General features: G+C 41.5%; 1 protein-coding gene across 1 annotated transcript in view; it reads right to left on the bottom strand.

Annotated features, from left to right (window-relative positions):
* NHSL1 (NHS like 1) overlaps positions 1-25,869 on the bottom strand; it is a gene marked incomplete at both ends in the record, with an annotated part of 162,663 nt that extends 136,794 nt beyond the window's left edge. The window contains one exon of the mRNA XM_079550104.1: positions 25,518-25,869. Coding sequence (XP_079406230.1) covers positions 25,518-25,869 — 352 coding nt within the window. The remainder of the gene's footprint in view (positions 1-25,517) is intronic.

Genomic DNA, 25,869 nt, shown 5'->3' with positions numbered 1-25,869 from the left:
GCAATTACAACAGCAGGTAATTTAAACTGTTATTTTTTCTATGCATTTGGTTAGTTTAATCACAGCAAAAATATCCAGTAACTAGATTTCTTTTCATCATAAAAGCTTTAATGGGTTGTAAATGATGAACCTGAATTCTAGAAAAGAAAACTTCAAATCAGTTTTGCCCAACCAGAACTTGTCTTAAAAGAAGAATCCTTGTGTTTGGAGCACACCCTGCAGAGATCTGTTGTGGTAAAAGCCACTGTTCTCCCTCAGAGCATGCTCCATCTGAAGCTGGACAAGGTTGATGCCCAAAACCAAACTAGCAGAAATTGTACACAGGGAAGCACATAAAAGAAAAGATGGAAAAAAAAAAACCAACAGAATATAGTCTACTATTACTGCTGCAGCATTATATTATTTGTGGCTGCCTTCTATTTCTGTTAGCTTTTAAGTGGACTCGTGTTAAACAGTTAAGTATAATTTCTATTCTTGACCTCCCCTGGGATTGCCCATTGCAATCTTCTGGAGTTTGTGCATTTCACACTGCAAAGATGAGCTTCATGAGACTTTCACTGACAATGTACTGCAGAGGGCAGGGATTTTCTTTTCTCTTCTGGTTTTAATCATATTCATTATTTTGTAAGACTCAACCTATGGTAAGAATATGTAAATGTCTGGAAAAAATGGTTATTCCTCTCCAAACATACAGCAACAATTTATTGGGAAAGGGCAGTAAGCAAGGTTGGGCATGTTAAAATAATCATAATTACATTTCAAGTCTCGGGAATTTAGTCCTTGAGGAGGATCAGGAAGCAGAGGTTTCATTGTGAATGGATTATATTTCAATTCTATGCTCTGCTGCAAGATCTTACACAACCTCAGGCACGACAGTGAACTAAGAGAGCAACGCAGAAAACCTTTGCTGTCAGGAGACACATCCTGCACAGCAGAACATTTGTTTTCTTTTTTTTTTTTTCTTCTTTTTTTTCAATACCACAAAATCCAAACCAGAAATCTTTGACATTTGTCTGCAAGTATCAGATCTGGAACTGAGGACACTTGTTCCCATGCATAACAAAATAGCTGACACACCAGCACCATCTCAACCAGGCTCTAAGCCTCTGTCAGCCTCTGCAATTCCATTTCTTGACAGTTTTTGTGCTTGTTTGTTTAAAATCAAACCAACCGACACTTTCCTCTTCCTTCTCTCCCCTCTTGCCACTCTCATTTGGATCTTTCTTTCATCCCTCAGATGCAGTCACCTTCCAGCACTCCCTGGCACCTCAGTGCCAGCTGCCCCAAGTATCATTCACTGCTATCTCTGCAGCTGGATTTCTCCTTCCCTCCAGGCTTCCTGCAGCACCACAGAGCCCTTTGCGCACACCTCCCCATGGTTCCCCAGGCTCTCTGCCTTCACAGTTTACAGTGAACAAGCAGCTCAGAAAGCAAGGATCAAAGCATGACATGGGCTTCTGGTTTATTTACTGTTGCTTTTACAGTACCGTATTTAAAACCCCAAATTTGGGGCATGATGGGGAATACAGTGACAAGAGAAGCAGCTGAAGACCTCACGTTAAGCTCAATTCAGCATTACAGACAAAAAGGATGGGCCTCAACCTTGCCCCATGTCCCTGCTCTGCGACTTAACTCGTGCTCTCAGGCAGCCTCAGCTGGATCAGAAAACTTGGAGTTGCAGCACTGACTTTGGAGGGATTATTAATGGTAACAAGGCTAAAATAGGAAATGGAGAGAGGCCTTGATTTCAACAGGAAGGGCTGAAGAAATGTGCTCTTCACTGAATTGTTCCATGCTTCCTATTAGCTCACTAGAATTAGATTTCCTAGTAAATATGGGGATACAGGAGCATTTTCCCTGCTTCTGTGCGTGATTAATGGTAGAGCTTTAATTAAAGTTCAAGCCTTGTCAGCCTACTCCAGTGCTTATTCAACTAGACAACAATCTGCATATGCAAGTTTAAAATACAAGAGTGACATGCTTCTTTGCTGCTTACAAGATGTCCCACTTTTACTTTAGATGTACCCAGAAAGCTACAGAAGGTGAAAAGCCTGAACTCTAAAACTGAGCTCTCTGCATTTTGGTTTTGCATTTTATATAAAAGTAGAAAAGCCAAAAACATTGCTAGCACTGCAACACCTGTAACACCTTTCATCGTGTAGGAGTCACAGGTAACCAGCCATGAACTTCACAAAAACTAAGGCTCCAACACCTTATAGTGGCCTTCTAGTACATAAAGGGGGCCTACAGAAAAGCAGGGAAGGGACTTATTGTAAGGGCATGTAGTAACAGGACAGGGGGAAATGGCTTTAAACTGGAAAAGGGTAGATTTAGACTAGATATTAAGAAGAAATTCTTTACTGTGAAACTGGTGAGACACTGGAACAGTCTGCCCAGTGAGGTTGTGGATGCCAGCTCCCTGGAATTGTTCAAGGCCAGGCTGGATGGAGCTGTGAGCAACCTGGTCTAGAGGGAGGCGTTTCTGCCTATAGCAGGGGGTTGAAACTAGATGACCTTAAAAGTCCTTTCCAACTCAAATCATTCTATGACATCAACAGTTTGACCAACCCTCAAATGTCGGAACATTAGTTTGTAACCAGTACACATCATAAAGGATGAAAAACACTTCGATTTTAGCTAGACAGTCCTCACAGCTTTTGGAGAGGTGATATTTGATTAGTCTGCTCACTAGTACTGCAACTAGAATCACAGTCTGGCTAGTTACAGTAAAGTCATGCTTACCCAACAAACGCAAAAAGATTTACTGGGCACTGAAGATGCTGATACCAAAGAAGTCCACAGCATGCAAAAACTCCAGAAATCCCAGCTCAGACTACATTACTGACAGACTACAATTTGAGTATTCAGGATCAATGCTAGATATGGGCAAGCATTAGGGAGAAGGAAAAGAACAACTGTGAATTTTATATATTTTCTTTCAATGAAGTTTTCTATTAGTGACACTGTAAACAAAGTAAGCACTTACCACAGTTTGGATTGTGTTTTGGGATTGGTTTTGAGAAATGCCCTCTTCATGTGGATAGACAAAGTACCGAAAGATGATCATAAACCAAAACACCTTGGATAGATATCCCCAGAGTGTCACTGGGTTGGCAATCTTACGAAAGTTCATCAAACTTTTTAATGCTAGCCTGCAAAATGAACACATGTGTAGAGGTAGAACCCGATAAAAAAAAAACACATCACCACCACTAATGAGAAGTAATTAAGCAATAATTGCTGGGCATTAAATAGCTACCCACCATAAACAACAATATGCCTGCTCATACCTGGCACATCTATTATGTACCATACAGCACTGAGATCTGAATTGTGTAAGAAGCTGTGCTTACAAGCACCGTACAGGGAATGCCTGCTGAACAATAACAAATTCCCACCTCCAGGGGAATTTCAAAATCAGGCACCAAAAAAACAACAGAACTAATTTTAGGGGGCGTGCTTGTTACAACCAGAACGTTTCCAGAACAGAAGAGCTTTTTAGGAAGCATCAATACTAAAGGGAAATGTATATAAGAAATGAAAACAGGATAACAGTGTGCAAGGGGAAAAAAACATCAAGCAGGAACAGGAAACTTCATCTTAATGCAAAAGGAGGGAAGAAATCAATGACAGCAAGAAGAGCTCAGCAGGGCTGGGCAGGAAGGAGCAGCCTTCCCACCCCAGCTCCAGGGAAGCAGGATTCCAGGGCATCCTAAAAGCTCTGAGTTTCCAGAAAAATGGAAGAGAATAACAACAACAAAAAGACAAGTGTGGACCTGCTTGTTTGGACACGAGCGCTAGTTTCTAGTTGCACGATGTGCACCACGTGTGAACAACCTCCTAAAAAACCCTTTCCCATACCTATAAAGGCAGCTGCAAACAGGAAGGGGTAACATCCTGTCTCCTACATATTTAGTATCTGGGAGGCATCTGTGCTGCTGTGCTCTGAACTCCAAAGCAGTTGCTTTCTGCCCCTGCAACGTTAAGTCGCAGACTGTTGTAACAGGCTAAGGAGTTCAGTGACTCAAGTTTTTCCAAGACATTGGGCATTTTTAATCATTGAGTTGCAGTACAGACTAATGTTGAGCAAAACTGGTTTAATTTACATTTAATAGCAGGAGTAGATCAAGCTGCACAGGTCTGGCATCAATTTCAATAGGTGAAACTAATGAATACGCAAGGTGTGTGAGAGAAACAGGATTTTCAGCTGAGAGAAAATTCCAGCCCATACAGACAAAGACAAGTGATGGCAAGGGAGGGGAGGTGTACTCTAGAGAAATACAAGGAGTAAAGCTTTCCACTTCAACATGCCAAAAATACTTGGCTATCTAGGTGAAGGAATTAGACTTCTAAGCTACATGGAACTGAGAACTCAGAACTGGAAACACAGGACTTTCTATTAGTAATTGTTGGTATTATTATTATTAAAGACATAGGGGGAAAAAAAAGAAAAAAAACACTGGACAAAAGCAGAAAAAACTCTGGAGACCAAGTCTCTTATTAACTCAAATCAATCAAGTGTCCTACCTCCAGGGCTATTATGTTTTGGAAGCTTCTTACCTGATCTTATATTTTCTGGTCCCAAGAATCTTAGCTTCAAAAGGAGCAACAGATAGAGCTGCTATTTCATACCAGCCCAGTGCCTGAAGCTTATGCACACAGACAGGCTTCAGTCTGAAAAGACCATTTAATTAAAAGTATTGATAGTTGTCCTTAGAAAATTAAAACATCAAGGAGGAAGGCACAAGGTGAGTTCAGGCATTCAGTTTTAGCTTGTAAGGTAAGTTGGACGTCAAGTTCAAATTCCATGTCTTAGCATCCTCCCAAGGACACGGCTGTGCATGTGTAGCTTTGTAGTAAGCAGTGGGAGATGAAGAGCTCCTACAAGGCTCTTTTCACAGTTATCTCAGCTTGGCTCACTTCCCTAAGCTGTCACAGCAGAGAGAGGGAAGAAGCCGTGAAGGAGAGCTGCCACCTCCCTGACACACACCACACCAAGCTCTTCTGGCATATTACAGATGGTTAGACAGGTTATGCCAGGTTATAACTTACGCGCTCTGAAAATTGAAACTTACTCAAAAGACACAGAAGAGGCTTGAAACAAAAATCAGCATAGATTAAAGCACACTGCAGTTTTATGCAGAGCAGCACTCCAACAGAAAGGCACACACACGGAGCATGACTGTTGCTTTTGCATCAGATTAGGCAAAGAAGACCCGTTCATATAGTGAAACAACTATTCTGTCCGGGAACAAGCAGCAACCATTCTACCTTTGGTGAAAACAGTAAACACTGAAGTACAAGACCCTCTTACTATGACAGCACAAATTCTGTTTGCCATTGCTCTTAAAATCTCAACTCAAGCTCATCATTGTGTTAGATCCTTGCAGGCAGCTGCTGACTCCAGCAGTGACAACTTTCAAGCTTGTCCCAGGGAGCAGTCAGTGCCACCTCCCTCTGCCTTGGTTCAACGCAGCTCCAATCTCAGTGCTCCTTGTGCCACTGTGCTTTAGAAATTAAAAGCCATCAAAAGAAAAGCATGATAAGAATCACATCTGGAAAACAAGCAAGCAACAACAAATAAACACAACATCACAAGCTAAGGGAAAACAAACAGAAAGAAAGCCAAGTCTTTTCAAAGCTTTCTACTGATACATGCAGAATCTGAACACAATCAAAGCACCTGCAAGCAGCAGGCACACTTCATTTAGCAGGTGATGAAAGGACTTTGTATTATTTGTATGAAGGCACAAGGCCTCCATGGCAGCATAGAAACCAGAAATGCAGCATTTGTTATCAATTCTGTGCTCTAAACTGATACTTCACTGTTTTTCTCCCTCGTATATTTTTCCTACTGCTTTATTTTTAAACAAAGTATAATGACTAACAGATGGTATGGCAGCACAGCCCTCAATGAACGGGTAATTAGCAGATGCAAGTTCAGCGGTCAGTCCCAGTTCATTAGAGGAGCTGGACACTGCCCAGTTTTGCAAGGGGGAGGGATGCACAGAACCAAAGAATTCCACTTACATTACTATCTTTGCTAACAGCTTAAGAACATTCACAATACTTCATAAAGCTGGTACTGACCACTGAGATACATGGACCAATTCATTATGGTTTTTTTGTAAATGCTTGTAGCTTTTCTATTGTAAATACAGCTTGTGAATAAATGACTTCTGAAGCTCTGCTGATCTTCAGATTTATTTCCTCCAGCTTAAACAAATGCACAGCCTTATACACTGAATCCAGAGGAACTGCCACGTATGAGTGAACATTACATATGGCTTCGAATTAGCCTAGCTCACTGTACTTGCTGCTCCCACTGCTCAATAGCTGTCACAGTTTTTGTTACTAAACTCAGTAATATGACAACTGGGGCTTGGTTGCCATGTCCGCTTCAGGGTTTGGTTGTCGAAAGACAAAGGTAACAACCATAAAAACAGGCAAACAATGCATAAAGGACAAGCTTGGCTAACCTTCAGAATAATTCAACTGAATTTCAATTACTGCAGGAATAAGTACCTCAAGAGATTACAAAGAGTGTAGTAACAGGCATGTAAATTACAGACAAACTGCTATGGTTGAAAACACCACTCTTGTCACAAACACAAGGTGCAGAGATGACATTCAGTGTTTCAAAAAATAAAAATAAAAATAAAAATAAAAAAAGCATTACTTAGGAGAATTAAATTACCCAGAACCAATCTTAGCTGGCAATGTTGTAAATAGCTCCATACAAGAGATCAGGCCACACATGCTAATAGGTAGCAGGGGAGTAGAAGGAGGTAAGTAAAACTTAACCTGTAATTTCTGTATTACTTCTGAGCTAAAAATAACGTTTTAAAATATTTTATACCGGGAGAAGCAGGAGCTGGGACAGAGTACAGGGTACTTTAAGGACTGAGAGATCAGGAGATTGAACTAGGAAACTACAGGCCAGTCAGCCTCACCTCTGCCCCTGGGGAAGTGACAGAACAGCTTATTCTGAATGCCGTCTCCAAGCAAGTGGAAGAAAATTAGGTTATCAAGAGTAGTCAACATGGATTCACCAAGGCAAAATTATACTTGACCAATATGTTAGCTTTCTTTGATATCATGACCAGCTGGGTAGAAGAGGGGAGCACAGTGGGTGTTGTGTACCTTGACTTCAGCAAAGCTTTAGACATTGTCTCCTATAGCATCCTTGTAATGTAGTTTAGGAAGTGTGGGACGGGTGAGTGAACAGTGAGGTGGACTGAGAGCTGGCTGACTCGAAGAGCTCAGAAGGTTGTCATCAGTGGCACAGGGTCTACCTGGAGGCCTGCAGCTAGCTAGCAGTGATCCCCAGAGGTCTGAACTTCTTTACTGTGAAGGTGATAGAGCACTGGAACAGGCTGCCCACAGAGGTTGTAGAGTCTCCTTCTCTGGAAATACTCAAAACTCACCTGGACACTTTCCTGTAGGGAACCTGCTTTAGCGGGGGGGGGGGAGCGTTGGACTCAGTGATGTCTAGAGGTCCCTTCCAATACCTATAATGCTGTGATGTTTTTTCTTTTTTTGTTTTTTTTTTTAAAGAAACCCTAAAAACATCACCAATGTAGATCTGAGGTTAAGATGATAAATGACTATCTAATGGTATTTGGAAAAAAGAAAAAGAAAAAAAAAAAAACAACCAAAAAACTACTTTAATCTTAATGTACTTAAAAAAATGGAATCTTTGTTTGCAGTGTTCTATTAAGCCAGAAGCTGAGCAAAAATCCTGAAAATAAACTCATGCCATTAACTGCTCGATAGAATTAACAATATAGGTCAGGACAAATTCAAAACCATTTATTAAAGAAAATAAGAGGCCTTACACTTAAACAGCATTTACTATATACTTTGGGAGTGGTTATAAACTACAAACCAACTTATACCAAAATAACAAAATCTGTTTTAATTTCACACTTTGTGCTACTTCTCAGCAAGTCTGCATGCGCAGACATTTATTTTGGAATAGGATACTTTTCTAAAACGTTGCCACTAGCTTTGAGGAGGAGGAGAAAGGTAGTGCCAACACCACAAGGTCGTAAAGCAATGGAGATCTGGCCAAGAAAGTACCAGAGCTGGCTCCCATTCAATGCTTTTCTCTCAAGTGCCACTGTAACCTGGGGCTGCTCTAACTCGCATTAACTGGCAACAGTTCCAAATGGCAGCATTTGGCCATACTTCCTCAAATTGTTCAGCGCATTTGTTCACCAGGAGTTGCCAGGTGCCCCACACTTGTACTTAGCCACTTCTGTGCAAGCCAGTGATTTTGCTTATTTTGTTGAAGCAAGATAGATAGCACCTCAATTTGCCACTTCCTCTTGATTTGATATACACACACCAAGCCAAAATGTCAAAAAGTAACTTCTTAAATGAATGAATATGTGGACTAAAGTGTCTTTTCTCAGAACAAAAAATAAATCCATTTGATTTTTAGATCTTTGCAAATTCCAGTTCTGTTAGACATTTGCTTCCCCTACTGAATATTGAGACATAACCTGATATCCACATCTCAAGCCAGCTTGAGGTAGCTGGAGCTACCACCATTTTATTGTTTCAAATGCAGCAAATTCTCCTTGCTTCACATTACTCTCCACATATCTAATCATCAGGTTTTGATATGGACCAAGTACAGACCAAGTAAGCCACTACTACAATGAGAAGGTACTGGTCACCAGCTGCAGCACTGCAGATCTATCATTCCCTACAACAGAAATGGCAGCGCATCCTTGCCTGACTGTCTCTGCATGTGAAGATCCAAAATAAAACAAAAACACTGCACTGCATTCTTACACTAGCAAAAGTTCTCATTGTTTCTAATTATGCAAGCCTGATTACCACAGCATCCCCATGTCTCAAGGTCTGGAAACAATTCCTGTCCCTGCAAAATCTCCTGCTATGCGAGCAGGGCAGCCTGCACTGCCAGGCAGAATACTATGTCAGCAAGTGGGTCATCTGCGCTCAGTACTGCTCATCTCAGTCATAGTAGGTCTCATTTTATTTTTATTCACACCAACACTCACTTTTTCTTAGCATCAGAGAAGATATTAGTCTGCAATTGCAGCAGGAGTGGTCCCACCCATGGCCCACCCATTGCTTTTTGGCAGGCAAAACCGCAGCTGGACCTAAAAGCCACTAATGCCATGTAAACAGGGCAGAAAACATGATTGGCATGGTACCAGTCAAGATGTTGACCAATGAGTGATGGACAAACAGAAGAGAACACAACCATGGCAGCACACACTGTGTGGGGCAATATTGGCACACCAGCTGCCTCATCATTCAAAGCTTTTTCTGAGGCAGCTAGGAGGATGAGCAACACAGGCAAGATAAGAACAGGCTGTATGCCTATCTGGATTGGAGATCTCACTTGTGCATGCATTCAGGTATGTTTCCTTTTACCACAACAAATGCTTTACTCTATTTCCTTTCCACCTAACCACAGAAACTGTTGATTTTACTCATCTCCTGCACCCAGCAGGCACACTACGAAAGGTCTCCTGTGTCAAGTCTCTAGCCCCAGTGCTCCAGGACAAGAAGCAATCTCCTCTACCTGCAACCATCTAAGGAAGCCTACACTGCTACAACCTCCATTTGCAGTCAAAACTAAATAAACCTCCAACTTTTCTGATGCTTTTAGGACCTTGTTATTAGTACAGGTACAGTAAACTTTCAGATTTCACTTCAAATTTTCTGAACATAACTGAAAATTTTTCCATGGTCAGATCAGAGATACTATCCTCAATGTTCTTTAAGTGCTTGTTCATTTCCAATTTCTGAGCTGCAAGTGAAAGCAATGCAAAATTGAGGACCAGTGTAACCAAGAAAAAAAAGTGTTAATCATCTTACTGCTAAAAAATAAAAAAATAATGAATCCCATGCTGAGGTACTAAGAAATAGCACCCTATCATACAACCTGACATATTTTATAGCTTATTTTCACATGCAGCAGTTAGAATGAGGCACACACCTTTCCATTTGTTATTTTTTACTTCTCAGCCTTAATCTAATTTCCTTGAATACGTTCAATTTTTGCTCTGCCAGAAGCATGAGGAACGATTTATAGGAAAACCTCTAAGTTTAACTCCCACTGATTTAAAACTCAAGGCCTTAAAAAATTCTGGACCCCATCTTTACCTTAGGAGCTATGTAAAATATTTTTCCCATTAGCGCTTTCCACATATAAAATTTCAAAAGCCACTGCAGACATTTAATGTCTACCATTCACAAACTTTTTACTAGGAATTCTTCAGAGATTCATACTGTATAACTTAGCAGGGGTGAGTATTTGAGAGCTATTAATCATTCGGGATATCATATATACATCTTTTGTGAAATTTACTTAGCTGAAATCAAAAAGCATTTGACTCTGTCCAAAGAAATTCCCAGACACACAGACCGAAACTGCTTCTTGAGGTATGTGTACATTATAATCCTTAACCAATTCCTGTGGTAAAAACATCCTTTAAGTTGTTTGCAAAGGGGTGTTAGAATTAATCAAAGCGGGGATTTTTGAGGAAGGCTTTTGAGGACTGTTGAAGCAGAAGGAAAGATGTCAGCATGGGAATTAATCAGCAGGCTAGCAAGGGGACTGCCAGCACAAGCTGGATTTAAAGGAGCAAACATTAATCACATTGTGGCAGAGAGTGTCTTCGGCATATGCATAGCTGAGCAGGTGAACAGGTAACTCACGACAGCTTTGAACCAATCCAGTACTGATCAATTGAGAAGTTACTGATGTGAACTTCTTTAGGGCACCAGAATGAGACAACAATCACAAAAATATTAATTTCACATAACGCTGGGATGAAATTCTATGAAAAACAATGCCTTGTATATACAAATGTATGGAATACACAGAAAATAATGTAATTACTTTCATTTTCCATTATTAGTCCCCAAAAACAGCAAAAAAAGTCTGCAAAATACGAGGCATTCAAAGGGAAGTTGTGGAGTCTCCTCCTTGGAGATCTTCAGAAGCTGCCTGGACATGGTGCTGGGCACACTGCTCTGGGAGGCCTTGTTTGAGCAAGGCTGCCAACCTCAACCAGTGTGTGTTCATGAGATCCCTAGCCCTTCCTCCTCAGATCTAGTGGATAAATTTGGCCACTGATGTACTGAGCACAAAAGCCAAACTGACTAAAGCCTTTCTGAATTCTCATAGCCTTTCTGAATTTCTCAAATGAAAATGACTAAACTCCTATGGTAGAAGAAGACATGGAAGACCCTAGCCTTCAGACAAGTCTTAAATCATTATAATAGAGGAGATCCTGCAAGCTTACAATACAAGAGTGCTGGTCGTTATTAGATGTTCCATGGGAATGCTGGCAACCCTGAGCCCTCTAGCATCAATAGTATTCATAGGATTTCACTCACAGCATTTTAACTTTTATGGATTTACACTATTTTTGCCCCTAAAATTCCTTCCAGCAAAACAAAATGCACCTTTTCTCCTCCCATTCTTGTGGGTTTATACATACAAAAACTGCACTGACAACAGTAAGACAACACACGTGTTAATCTAACTTAGCTGCAGGATGGCTGCACAGGACAGAACCTCATTAATTCAATGTCATTGATGCTCACCTCCCAAGATAATCTTTCTTCTTTCCTTTTCAACTTGTGCCTTCTGCTCTAACCACTTTATTTTCTCCATCCAGTTAGACACATGCACAAAAGTAATAATAATTAAATGCAAAGGAAACACCAACTAACTGCAGCAGCACCGGCAGCCACCCACTTTCTGATTTCAGGACACCCCAGACAGCTGGCAGAATTCCACACTATTTTTTCCACCGCTGATGATTCCCTCTCCTCTCAAACTAACCCCTTTTCTGTTTTTACAACATTTCAGAGAGGAAGAATGATGGGTAATCTGAGCAATTTTGCTGAAACATGAACCTGCTATAACTTGAACTACTGAATTAAATGTGGAACAACTGGAAAGAGATAGGGCAAAAAAAGGTCTTTTTCTGGTAGTTTTTTCTTTCTTTTTTAAATGTACCACAACCCACACACAAAGTGTTTGCAAGGAAAAGGTAAAAGCAATATAAAGGGAATATAAAAACTTTTTGCATACCATAGATAGACAAGACATCAATCCAAAAAAACTATTGTATTAGGAAACTTTGGAGGAAATAATCACCTTCCCCCCCCCCCCCCCAAAAAAAAAGGTTACCTACATTCCTTTCACCTCCTTTTTTTCCCTATCTCTCTTACCTCTTCACTATTACAGACACAAAATGCAAACCTCAGCATTTTTAACTCCTCCTGAAGCAAGCAGGATTTTGAATATGAAGACAAGGCTCCAATTTAACCAGGAACTGAGCTCCAAGGATGTGAACACAGGGGAGGAGAACTTCACTGTCACAACCCATCCATCAGCCACTTAGACATAGCTCTTCGTTCCAAGTTAATACTTGGCAACTCAAGGCCAAAACTGATGTTGGAAAATGTAAATCATAAGTCAAAGCAGGATTTCAGCCCTCTGTGTCTTCCTGACCTTAAATGTAAACAAGAAACACACAAAATGAGACTTTTTGCTACACCATCTCTTTATATAAAAATGCATATCAAGGAATATTATCAAGTTAAAAATGACCGCAGATTAAGTTCTTGATTTAATGATACAAATCAGAAAAATGAAACGAGAATGTATGCATCTAGGATACAGCGCCTTTATTTATAGTTGGTTTCCTTATAGTTTGGACAATTAAAGTCAATTAGTCGTTTTGTTGTTGTATTTTGTTTGTGCTTTGTTTTGCTTTCTCCGCAGAGTCTCAAGGTTTGATTGAAAACGCCACAGGGAATACTAGCTGTTTTTTAAAAAAAATCTTTTCCTCCATGGTAAAAACAAAGGAGCACCTCTCAATTAGCCTTTGGCTTTAAGGAACCCTAGGTCAGATGCAGGCAGCCTTGGTAAAGAAGGAAAAGTAGTAACTATTATGAATAAAAGCAAGAGTTTCACTGCAGCAGAGAAAACAGGATGCATTCCAAGGCTACAACTATTCTCCTTAGACACAGAATAAGGGGAAGAAAAAAAAAAATGTTTCCTTATGTTCCAATATTTACAGCCAGACTTCTCAGTGAACCCCATTTTTGAGAGAGTTTACAGCAGAAAGCAGCTGAGGTGCCAAATACCTGAAATTACAAGCTTATCCAATGCATATTTCCCGGAGGTGCTGTAACAAAAATCAAGTTAAATGTACAATACAAAAAGAGTGTAGGAAAACAGAACTCCAATGGAAAAGTGTGATGTAGTATTTAAATCCCTTAAGTTTAGGATGATCTGGTAGACTTTTGAATTGGAATCTCCAATTTAAAGCTTTATTTCAAGAACTTACATATAACATCTTTCATATGGCAGAAATCCTTCCAAGATTTTAAAGTATAGCTTTATCAGATGCCAGTTTGGCTTCCTTCACATGGTTACTTTAACTAGAGCTTATATACTTTCATTGAGAGGGGGAAAAAAAAAAAAAAAAAAAGGCATAGTAATAGCTTACCATCCATGTGTGTAAGTAACATTTTATGTAAGACATCCTGCAGTCTGACATATATATATATAAATGTGCATATGTATATACATAAATCTATTTTTCCCCCCACAACAGATTTTTATTTAGCACTTAAATCACAGATTTCATTTAAAGTACCATCAAGTGGATAAAATTCTGCCAATTAACTCAGCCTAAAAGAGTACTTATTTAAGGGAAGGATAAGAAAATGCATCAATTAAAAGCAAATCAGGCTACTGGGGGACTACTTTATTCAACCAGATGCTGTTGTGGATGATGAAAAAGGTGTTTCCTGTAATTCTCAATGGGGTTCTTTTGCTTGTCCCTAGCAAAACGAAGAACAGAACTATATGGTATCCTTTCTAACCTACTTAATAAAGCTCCTGGTGACAAGCAAAAAAAGAAGGTATTGTTTTAATGTAACCTAGATCCTAGACAGTTTCCAAAAACCTAGCCAAGAATCTTTGTCAGAATTTCAAAAAGGAAGCTGGTACTGAAATTCTTGGGCATGCATAAGGGTTGTTCAGGATTCCTCCTGCAAACACTGAATGCTTTCCACTCTGGAAGAGATATTGCCAACAGCATCTGTAAGGTGAGACACTGGAAACAGCCTCCACTGTATCCACTGCTGGTAGTTTCTGTCTTTCTGATATCAGTAAGTGTATTCTCTTGCCCTCCAACAGAAGCAGGAAGAACTTTTCCTGAGGCTATTAAAGTTATCCCACAGGCCAACCTTCCAGTAAGGAAGAGTATACTAGCATTCCTGCTTATAATGCTTTGACAAGAGATAATTTGGAACAAGCCGAAATACAAGACATTCCACTTAAACATAAGAAAGAACTGTAACTGTGAGGGTAGTCAGATGCTGGCACAGGCTGCAGATTGGTTACGTACACCTCACCTAGAAGATTCTCACAACCCAACTGGACACAGCTCTCATCATTGAGATCTGAGCCTACTGTGAGTAGTGGGTAAGACTAGATGATACCCAGAGGTGCCTTCCCACTTCTGGGGAAATATTTATATTTTATTTTTATAAGCCACTACCAATAACTTAAATTAGAAATATGTTATGTGTTATAGCGTCGCAAAACTGGTGACAAAACAAATTAAGCACAGACATGACAAACTGACAAGTTCAAATGAAGAAATGCTTTTTACCATTGTGATCTAACTCCTTTTTCTACCAGTCGTACTGCATAATGTATTTCAATTATCTAAGTATTTGATGTGTTAACCTGTAGCACATTATGTGGAAAGCTGAACTATGTACTCTTCATCCTGCTATTGAGAAGCTGTATCTCTTTCCAGACTGTTTCACAGCTCTCTCACCAGCAAGGTTACTAACAGTAACAAAATGGCTAGTAAGAAAAATGTACTGTATTGTGTGTGTTGGGAAAAGGGAAGGGAGAGGAGAACATGCTCTCTTGGAGCAGCGGAGCCAGAACAACGTGTCTCAAAGCACACTCTCTCCCATCCCATACACCATGCTCTACAGAGGGGACACTGCAAACTGCAGAATTGGAGCCAGGCCCAGCAGTGAGAGGGAGCAAGCAAGATAACAAGTACTACGGATGGCTTTGGTCTTCATTTCCATCAAGCAAATGCAGTGTCTCTGTAACAGATTCAGAACAAACAGAGGCTTTTGTAATGTGACAAACTAAAGAAATACCTAGAGCTTCATGTGTTTGTGGTACTCACCTAAGGCTGACACTCAGTGGATTTCTAATTACCTGCTCCTCCTCTAGACTTCAAGAAGGCCCATAACTATCACAAAACGTTGTTTTCTTCAACACAAATCTTTCCAAACTGCACAACTAAAATGCCATCTTCTAGTTTGCTTTGTATGTGTTAAGACTCGACTTTCCCGGGGCAATGAGCACTGTGCTCACAGCTAAATCTGTGCTGCGGCTGTACTACATAAGCTCTTTTTAACATTTTAAGGAAATCTGCCATCATAAGGAGGCCAAGGCTATGGCTTCACCACCCCTCGGGATGAGCAGAGCACCCATCCTCCTCTCGTGGGGCTTCCTGCTGAGCTAAGCCCTGTCTCACCACAGCCTGCCACCAGGACAAGGCAGGCAAGAAACCTACCTCATCTTTTCAGATCCTACTTTCTCTGGCTGTTGATTATCAATTACTACCCTGCACAGTATGTATTACAATCATTATATAATCATAACTGTGACTACAATTTCAAAATCAGCTGCAATCATCTATTTACTTTAAGCACCGCTGGCTGGCGCATGCCTCCCTGTGACAAGGTAAACCCTACACAATGCCAGGGGGGATTTTGGTGAGCACGGAGGCAGAGCCGCAGCAGCATACCTCACACCTCCAGGGCAAGCGAGTTTAGCAAGAGCTTTCTCATATTTCAAATGCAAAGTTCCCAGCAGATGTATACTACATAGAATCTTTCCAATAGTACCAATCAAAATAGTATCAAATAGAGCACAACCATATAGGTAGGACTCTCCAAAACAAATGCCTCCTGTTTGTTTCCATGGAAACTACAACAGATACAAAGAGCATAATAACACTACTTGATAAACCAAATTCTCAGCTACAAAACACTCTTTTTCAACATCATTAGCCACATGCGTTCACCAGTGATGAACAAGAGCCTGCATGACATACTCGTAAAAATCTGCACCAGTGAGATGACCCACTGCTGAAACACACCATTCACCACCTCACTGAGCTACATCCAGTGGATGGACTCCATCAACGTTCAGCAGGTGTCAATAAATGTCAGTGGGTGCCATTGTTCCTGCATGAAGGAATTTGTCGACACCCCTTTGCTTCATACTGGCATGTAACTGGCACTTCCATGCCGGTTGCCATTCTGTCAGACTGCCCTCTGTCACACAGCAACAACATGTAACAGAATTTTGTTGGGAAGGTTCAGCCTCTACTGCCATACCACCACCATCCACCTCTGATGTTCTGGGCCAATATAATAAAATAGGAGGCATTACTTTCAGAGCAGCACTTGTACTTCATTGTGTTACTGTTTGCACATACATTAACATAAAAGTCAATCTTGCATTATTTCCGGAAATGCAGATTCTTGGATTTCTACTAAGTAACATTGTCAGTGTCTACGGTATATGAATGACAAGGAGAAAAAAATTAGAAAAAATTATTTTATTTGCAAGAATAAAAGGACGATGGGAAAAGGCAGATCTTGCTGCGTAATCAATCAAGTTTGGCTTGCCTTATATTTCTTCTAAACTGAAAATCAATTGCCACAGCTAATGAAATTGAATATTCTACTTATACTTCGTAAGAGCTTATTCCCATTTCTTGGTAGTTGGCTTCCTTTTTTCTTATTTGACGTTTTTAAAGCCTGTTAAAGGAGCACATGGCTAACAACATTTTGAGATTTGATTTTTAACATTTAAAGATTCCACATTAGCCAAACATCAGTTGGTTTTTCAAGCCATTTTCAAGTCGTTCAAGCAGATTCAGTTACTTAGCTCCAACTACATATTGAATAGGAAGGAAAAGCCAACACCATTCACTTGGAAGCTCTTTCCTTCCATACAAGAATAAAAGGTGCCACTAGAGATAACCTGCAAATCTCAAGTCCTGCTGAGTATCCCATACCAGAACTCCATCTGTCGCCAAAAGCCAAAGTAGAAAGCAGAATACAAATGTCTTTTTGCCAGGAGAAAGGCTGCTCTTGCTTTCTTACTCAATCCAAAACTGCTGGGAAAGCTTATCAATATGACAGCCAACCCAGAATAATATATGAAGTAAGCCAATGCACGACAATATTTATCCCAGTACATAGAAGTTGATGAGAGCTCTTCTGTAGCCAGCATTTTGATTAGGAAAGAAAGAGAAAAAAAAAAAAAAAAAAAAAAAAAAGGAAGAATTAGAAGAAAGAATATTCACGTACAACACATTATTACCATGTACAATACTCTGGAGAAGCCTCTTGTTTTCATTTTCAACTTGGCAATTTATCCAGGAAAAAAAAAAAAAAAAAAAAAGAAATTTTAAACAATAAAAAATAAGAAATGTTGTTACTATTATTCAATATGCTTGGAATCCCTACTTCATATTTTTTCCATTATAACTTACATTATTACTTATTGCTGGTAGAAAAATTAAGCGGCCAAAATTTACAACTACAGTGAACAAACATAGTTCCAGTTTACTTCAGGAGGCATCTGTTATAGTCCTAATGTCTGAAATGTGGGAGCTAAGTCAATTTAAGAAATTACAATCTTAGATGAATCAGAATGTACTTAGTTAAACTGAAGCCTGATTACAGTACAAGAAATATCCAATCAAGTAACTTAACTGGTTGTCAAGATACTAAATTCCAGACTAAAGCAGGCCTGCTGCTCACGCATAGGTTAGGGAAATTAAACACGCTGAAACATTAAAATGTCATTTAAGCACAAAAAGCCTTACACTGGGGTGAACGCTGAGAGATATGAAATGGCTCCACCAAACATCACCCCATCTATCACCATATTCCAATCCCTCAATTCCTTCCTCTCAAACTGCCAGCTAGCAGACATGCAGAATATTGTATGTTGGGATGAAGAGATGCAGCTGGGGATAGGGAACAACATGGGCAGCAAAGAGCAGAGGTCATCACAGCCTGTCCATGCTTACAGTAGGCAGGATGAGCACTGGAAATGGAGGGGCAGCTCAGCACAGTATGCGCATGGGGTGGGAAGCTTGGCCTACTATGAAAAAAAAGGATGGAAAATAAAAATAAAAATATATTTAAAAAAACAGGCCTTAACCTACAACAAAAGCGTGTGGACCAGTGGCTTTATTAGGGAAATTATCCTGAGGAGCTATGGCAAAGTAATTATATGCCGACTCTCTGCTGGCCTAACTACCCTGCTTCGAGATGGAGAGGTGATGCAAGCTAAACCACATTAAGCAGGACCTTAAATGCTCATATTCTAAGTACTCCTAATTCTCAAAGAGCAAAAAAGACTCATACATACTCCACTGATTAAAGGACAAGAGACCAATAAATAAATAAATAAAGCCTAACATAAAGCACTGTAACTCAGAAATGACAAAGGAAAAAAAAAAAACCATGACAGCCCAAAGCTAGAAGAAGCCCTGCCCTACTAAAACACAGCACAATATAAATACAAACAACTTGCCAAGTCCTCCCACATTAATCTGTGCTTAACCCACAGGTACAAAGACATTTTTTCCAGTCTCTTAACTGGCATGTCACCCAGGCTCTCTTGCACTACCATCCAATCAGCAGGTTTCACATCAAGCCTAACGCCGAGAACAACATTTAATTAACATGTTTAATTGATCTCATTAACTCTTAGGGTGGACAGCTTTGATCTTCTCTTCTGATAACTAGTTTATGACTACAGAAGAAACTGGGACTTTGCATAATTGCCAAGCCCTCGATGTGCGTTTTTAAATTCCTCCTATTTCTCAATCTGCCTTCATGCTTGCACTGGGCTAATACCAGCTCTTCAGAGGCAGCTGTCAAGGCAGTTTAGGAAAAAACAGGAATTCAGGGGGCCAAGTAACACATGATGGCTTCATCATTGCCTATCACAAGAATAGACGACAACCCTGGTCTGTCAGACCACAGAGGACAACCTCATTTCAAACTTGTGCAAAAAGGAGTTCTCCAGGAGCAAACGCAGGCTGATCATTACAGTATCTAGACCATTTCTCTGTATGCTTCAACTGCTGTCATTAGCTAAGGTACAGGGCAAGCTTCACAAAACTCTCAGCACTGACTGAGTTCCAACCAATACACAGGTCTTTATTCCAGTATCACTGACTTGAACATGTAGGGTGGGGGGGGGGAAAGGAAAAGGAAAAGGAAAAGGAAGAAAGGAAAGGAAAAGGAAGAACGGAAAAGGAAGAACGGAAAAGGAAGAACGGAAAAGGAAGAACGGAAAAGGAAGAACGGAAAAGGAAGAACGGAAAAGGAAGAACGGAAAAGGAAGAACGGAAAAGGAAGAACGGAAAAGGAAGAACGGAAAAGGAAGAACGGAAAAGGAAGAACGGAAAAGGAAGAACGGAAAAGGAAGAACGGAAAAGGAAGAACGGAAAAGGAAGAACGGAAAAGGAAGAACGGAAAAGGAAGAACGGAAAACTTTCTCTCCGTCACCCAGAAACATGGCAACAGCTGAGAGGTACTGCAGTGAGCATGGCCTTAGACATGCCGGGTACAGCATCGCATGGCTGATGGCAGCCAGCACAAAACGCTTTATGTGGCATCGTCTGCTCTTCATCCCCCTTGGAAACCTCACTTGAATTCCACCAGTTAGAGGTCAGATTGAGTTCCAAGGCAGAGGTTTTGAGGAATTTCAGTGGCTTCCACTGTGTTGTTTTATGTTTGTTAATAGGTTAATAAAAAAAAAAAAAAAAAAAAAAAAAAAAAAAAAAAAAAAAAGCCTCTTCTGCAGGAACTTCATATTAGCAGCTTAGGAGAGAAACCCACAAGACCAAGATTACTAGCTCTCCCTGAACCAAACTGAGACTGTGCCAATGTTAATAAGAAGAGAAACTTCTGAGGACATTTTATTATATCCTAAAATATCTAGGAATGTTCAAAATAGATTCCAATAAAAAACAACCAAACGCAAGAACGTTGAATTCATTAACTACCTCTCCTAAACACTGCTTTCCTGAATGATCCAGTCAATCATAAGATCTACGGAAATAAATGTCCATAGGTGTTGTATAAAAGGTTCTGAGCAACGCACAAAGCCGCTCTAGATTTCAGCCAAGGAGCGTCAACTGTTTTCAAAACAGCAAGCCAAATCCTCATCAGACTGAATTCAACTGGAGCTTTGCCACTCTGCAGGACAGCGACTTGGCCCACTGTCCCCATGGGAAATCTGTCCCTAACAGGCTTTCTTCCTGCTTATTTCAAATGAAATCTCCTTTGGATCGGGTTGAATTTCCACAGATAATTAGTCTTGCACTAGCTAAATAAAGCAAGAGTTATATTGCCTCTAAGCAGCAATCTAAATAATTACAATGGGGTAAAAGAGAAGATTTCTTCCTTTCAAGAACTTAGCAATTCACTGCTCCTCATGGAATGAACTTTGTTGCTGAACCTTCCTATCGTGCAGCAACAGAGAGAATACCACAGCGCATGGTCATGTGAAAAATCTGAACAATATATTGTTAGAACAGAATTTTGTTGAAAAGGAGGCTCTTTTGCTAAAGCATCCTCAACAGCACACACTATGGGGTTTGCTTTTTTTTTTTAATCCTCTATATTTCCTCTGTGTGTGTGTGTGGTTGTGTTCTCTCAAAGTCTCTTTTTGCTATACTGAGCTGATGGATGTCTTGTACCCACTCTCCTTATACCAAATGCTACGGGAAGCCCAGCAAGTCTGCAGCCAGATCATGTCCTGCCTGCTGCAGATCCCATCCTGAATAGCGCTCACTTTTAAGGCAAGGGATGGAGGAGGGGTTTCCCTAGGAATAAGCTGAATAAAGCTTCCTGTTCAGCTAAAGCAGGAAACGTGCTCCAGGACTGCCTTACACACAAAGAGTGGAAAATACTTACTAAACAAAATAGCAGGAGATGAAGCGTAAACTGGGTTGTCCTTACATCATGCAGACAAATGGAAAGCCACCCTTCCCAACTTCCCTGCTCTCTTTCATTAATGTGTTAAACTTGAAAAAACAGATATCTGTACGCACATTCTTCATGAACATCAAATGAGCAAGCTGTGCCTTTAAAACCAAAGGCTGAAAGATATAAAACGGCGCTAATTAGGAGGGAGCATTTCCTCCCTCCCACAGGATCAGTTTCTTCTTATTAGAAGAGGAGGCAAAACTGACCAAACCCTGCCCTACTAACTGGAGGAGCTGAACCAGAAGCTGTCATTAGGTTAACCTCCGAGCATATCTCCCAAAACATCTCTCCAGAAAGACTGAAATAAATAGCACAGACAACAGAAGAACAGCCTTCCAGTCTGCCCAACCATTAAGACTCACAGAAAACAGCGGCAATATTAATTTTTGCATAATCTGATGATGGAGGATGAATAGTAATGGAAAAATGTCCTTCTTTATTCACTATAAAAACAATGGCTGTTGAAGGCCTCACAACATTTCCCAAGAGCTGACCTTGTAATTCATGCCAGGTTTCTCTGCTGCCATCACACACCTTTTAACAAGCTCTGATCACTTCAAAGAGGCACTTGTCCTCACCCACCCTGACATTTAGGAATGGAAAGTAAGGAAAACAACATCACTTAATGTGAGGTCACAGATAAAGACGCACAGTGCCTAGAAAACACAAAGCTGCTAGGCAAGCTCTATGGTGCAAACCATGTTGCTGCGGTTGCGTGCTGGAAACATGTAACAAAGTACCACGCACAACAACAATGTACACAAACTTAATGAAAACCTGATGAAAGAGTGTCAAAAATCTACTGAATCTCATTAATTCTGCAGGCTGCACACAGCACTGAAATGTCATGAGCCACCTTGAGTCCTCAGTGCCTCCCGCTGCCCTGAGTTATAAACCAGTCATCAGCCCCACAGGCACATGTCTCATATTTTGACTTTCCTTCTGATGGCACAACATCCAGCTCATCATGCAAAGCTCAAATAAGTGTCAGGAAGTCATTTTACCAAATGGCCTTAAAAATATCCTCAAATCAAAGTAAAAGAGTCAAGCATCAGTCTCTAAGTCACGGATCATAAACATAGATATCTCAGCCATCATGAATATAAGGGTTAGGACAGCCAAACCCAACCAGGGAGAGATGAACGATCCCAGTGCATCCCATTGCCAGTGGTGAACCTCGGAAAAAGCAATCATCACTGACATCACACACAGTTGAAAGCTGCCTTCAGTATCCCAAAGCACAGGTGAAACTGCTACCTACACACAGTCGGTACACCAGTATAGAACACTTGGAAAATGGCCTCCCAGTTGATGTGCACTACAGAAACCCAGCTACTCTTGAGGAAGTTTTCACCTCGTGAGGGCTACAAATATGTAGCACCTACTGCAACAGAGAATTTTATCAATGCTACTGTAAATCATATGATGTATCAAAATTATGTTTTTCTGCATGGGGCAGAGTGAAGACTTCAATGCTTTCACTAAAGTATACCAAAGAGCAAGTAACAGAAGAGAATCAGCAGAGATGGTTCAAGACATAGTCGACAACTACTGGCCTAATGCCCGGTACCATCCATCCGATAGCAGCACTGAGGAGCACGTGGATCCTACACACATGTACTGTGCAGCCAGACACACGGGTAGCGTTCATGAGTGTACAGAGTGACTCACTGAAGACAAAGATTTGTCATGCCCACTCCCCCTGCGTCATGTGCACATCATGGTTCCATGGTGAGCACTCACAGACCCGTGCTACTGCAGGACACTGCATGGAAGCTCTGTTTTGAAATGGAATTATGATAATACACACAAAAACCCCTCGTGTTGTCAAAGTATGTACTTTCCCAAACATCAGGAACACACAGAGAGTAACTTACACTAGCTGCCAGCCCACAGCTACTTCCTAAGGAATGATTGGGATCCATATGTGAAGTTTGCTTGTCCTCTGGTCCTTGCCATAAAGAAATCATGCTGGGACCACCCCAGGAACTTCAGCTTTAAGAGGAAATTATTGCCTGGGCCCCACAAAGAGAACACAAACCATTTTTTCAAGTGGAAATTGCCCATGATCTAAAAAGCAGGTGTACAATCTCCTATCCCCTCATTTCAGTAAAAAGCCAGACTGGGATACTTAAATCATCTGACACAACATCATGTTTCAGCGGCCTGTATGCCACAAGAGGTACAGTAGATAATATTTTAGTCTGCACAAGAAAACATTTATGAGCAAGAGCCTGTTAAAAGTGAATGTAGTTTATTTTGCATTATAACCCTTGGCCCTCTTACAGTCCTACTCCAGCAGCTTCCTCCATGAAGTTTCTGTGTCTTCACATATGTAAGTGTAAAAAAATAATTTAAAAACCAACCCCTGCCACTGTTTCCAAACAAAGCCCACATAACTTCACTTTTCTCACCATTTTTGAGATATTTACATTTAAAGCCAGCAACAGGGTTACATTTGCAGACAACTTGTGACAGCTTCCATTACAGAGGAGTTCGCAATGCTCACTACAGCTGTTCATCCCACTCCATCTCCGTGGCCAGAATCACAACATCATCGAGTACATTGAGCTGGAAGGGACCCACAGGGATCACCACATCCAACCCCTGGCTCCACACGGCACTACCCAAAATCCAAATCCTATGTCCGACAGCCCTGTCCAAACGCTCCTTGAACTCCAGCACTTGGGGCCATGACCACTGTCCTGGGCAGTCTGTTCCATGCCCACCGCCCTCTGGTGAAGAGTCTTTCACTGATATCCATATTGCCAGACTGCAATATGAATAAAGCTTGTAACAAGAGAATGGACAGGTCTTTACGTGCAACTCTATGTCAACATGGTTAGCCTACGGATCAATTCCTCGTGACTGATACGTGTCCTTTATGAGAAGCCTGCATTTCACACAACTTTAACAAGGTTAGAAATATCTCATTTATTAAAGCCGTTGAGAAATAATGATTTCTTTGCAAAGTAAATGCTAGCAGCAACACAACTGCTAAAGTAGCAACATTAAATTTGACAGCAGAGACACTCCCTAATGAAGAATTTAAACCAAATGGGGAAAGCCTAACAGGAACTGCACCCAGCTTGGGTGCAATGACCATCAAATTAAAAGCAATAACAGGCTTAGCTCAAAGAACTGAGTTATAATAAAAAAATATAAGTAGCAAATAAATGGCTTGTGCAAACTGATGACCAAGAGAGAATACAACAACCAAACATCTGACACATACAAAATGTCAGGGTTTGCACGGTGCCTCATCTCACCCTTCCCTATGGATAGGTTGCACAGTGCTTAGCAATACGCTCCCTGTTTGCAGCAGAGAAATAAAGCTGAATATATTTATCTAGGCACTGATGTAATGCAGCATCCTGCTGCAGGCATCCCCAGTAGGAAACACCCTCCTCACTTTATGTCTGTATGCACCATACCATGCCAACATAACAACACTGTCAGAGGAAAACATCCCTGTCTCGGTGAGGAAGAAAAGCACCTGAAGTTTATCAGACAGCTACAAAGCTCCAAAAAGTCAAATGTTATCACAGAACCGTCACTTAAAGGTCACAAATCACAGAAATAGCCTTCTGTTAAGAGCAACGGGAGCTTCCTCCTCTGGAAGAAAGAGGGAATCAGCTGAAGTACAGCACAAGGAACAGCAGAAGGAATAACTGCAGTGCAACAGGTGAGTTACAGAGTCCACACTCTTTGAACTTTATCTGTAAAAGGAGTTTATGACCAAATTTGTTCACAAGGACACCATGTGCAAAGCAGGCTTCCAACCCTCATTTCAGTGGGGCCAATTGATGGTCTCAGAGCACCAGTCTCACCAAGGCTTACACCCTGGGGATCTTCTGCTGTTGCTGGAACTCAGTTCTTAGGATTTATGACCGCTTCCAACACACTGAGAATGCCATGCTGATGCTGAGAGCCATCTTGCACTTCTGCAGGGTCAGGGACACACACCACTGAAACCACACGGAGCACATACCATTTTCACATGATCCTTTTCCAAAGCCAGACTGAACTGCGAAAAGACACCGTTTTTCTATAACTCTGTGCAGTCACACAGCCCCTCACTTCTAAGGGCCAGCATCAGGTTCATACGAGAATCTAAGAAACACCTCTCCAGCCCATCAGCCCTGGACCTATGCTATGTAAGAAGCTGCACATGCAGACGTGGGATGTGCCTGCACGCAGTAGACCCTCCTCATCAAGAGACGAGCTCAGGAGAACTACAGAAGTAGCTGGAAACTGCACCCAGGTTTCCATTTACCGAGCTGTGCCCGCACACACCCAGCAGAGCTAAGCGGTGGCCGCGCTGTCAGGAGCCCGGCTGAGCCCGAACCCCGCGCACCCGCCCGCTCCCCGCAGTCACTCACGGATCTTCACTTTGCGGTGGTCCAGGCGTGCGAGCAGAGCTTCGAGGGCTCCCAGGCGGCGCTGGAGCCGGGCGTTGCGGTGGCACAGCGTGTCCGCCTCGCTCAGGATCCCTCCGAAGATGTCTCCGGCGCAGCGGGACAGGTCGGAGAGCTGCATAAGCAGCGATACCAGCGCGTACGAGCTGACCTGTTCCAGCGCCCCGAACTGCGGCACCGCGCCGCGCCGCCGCCCGCCGCCCCCTTCGGCCGCTCCGGCGTGGTCCCCCGGCGCCGGGCCGCCCCGCTCCGCGCCGTCGCCTTCCTCCAACCTGCACAGCTTCAGAGGCTCCAGGGTCCGCAGGGGGAACGGCAT

This window comes from Tetrao urogallus (assembly GCF_951394365.1).
Source record: "Tetrao urogallus genome assembly, chromosome: 2".
Classification (NCBI taxonomy): domain Eukaryota; kingdom Metazoa; phylum Chordata; class Aves; order Galliformes; family Phasianidae; genus Tetrao; species Tetrao urogallus.
Note: the sequence above shows the minus strand (reverse complement) of the source record. Positions and strands in the feature narration are given on the sequence as shown.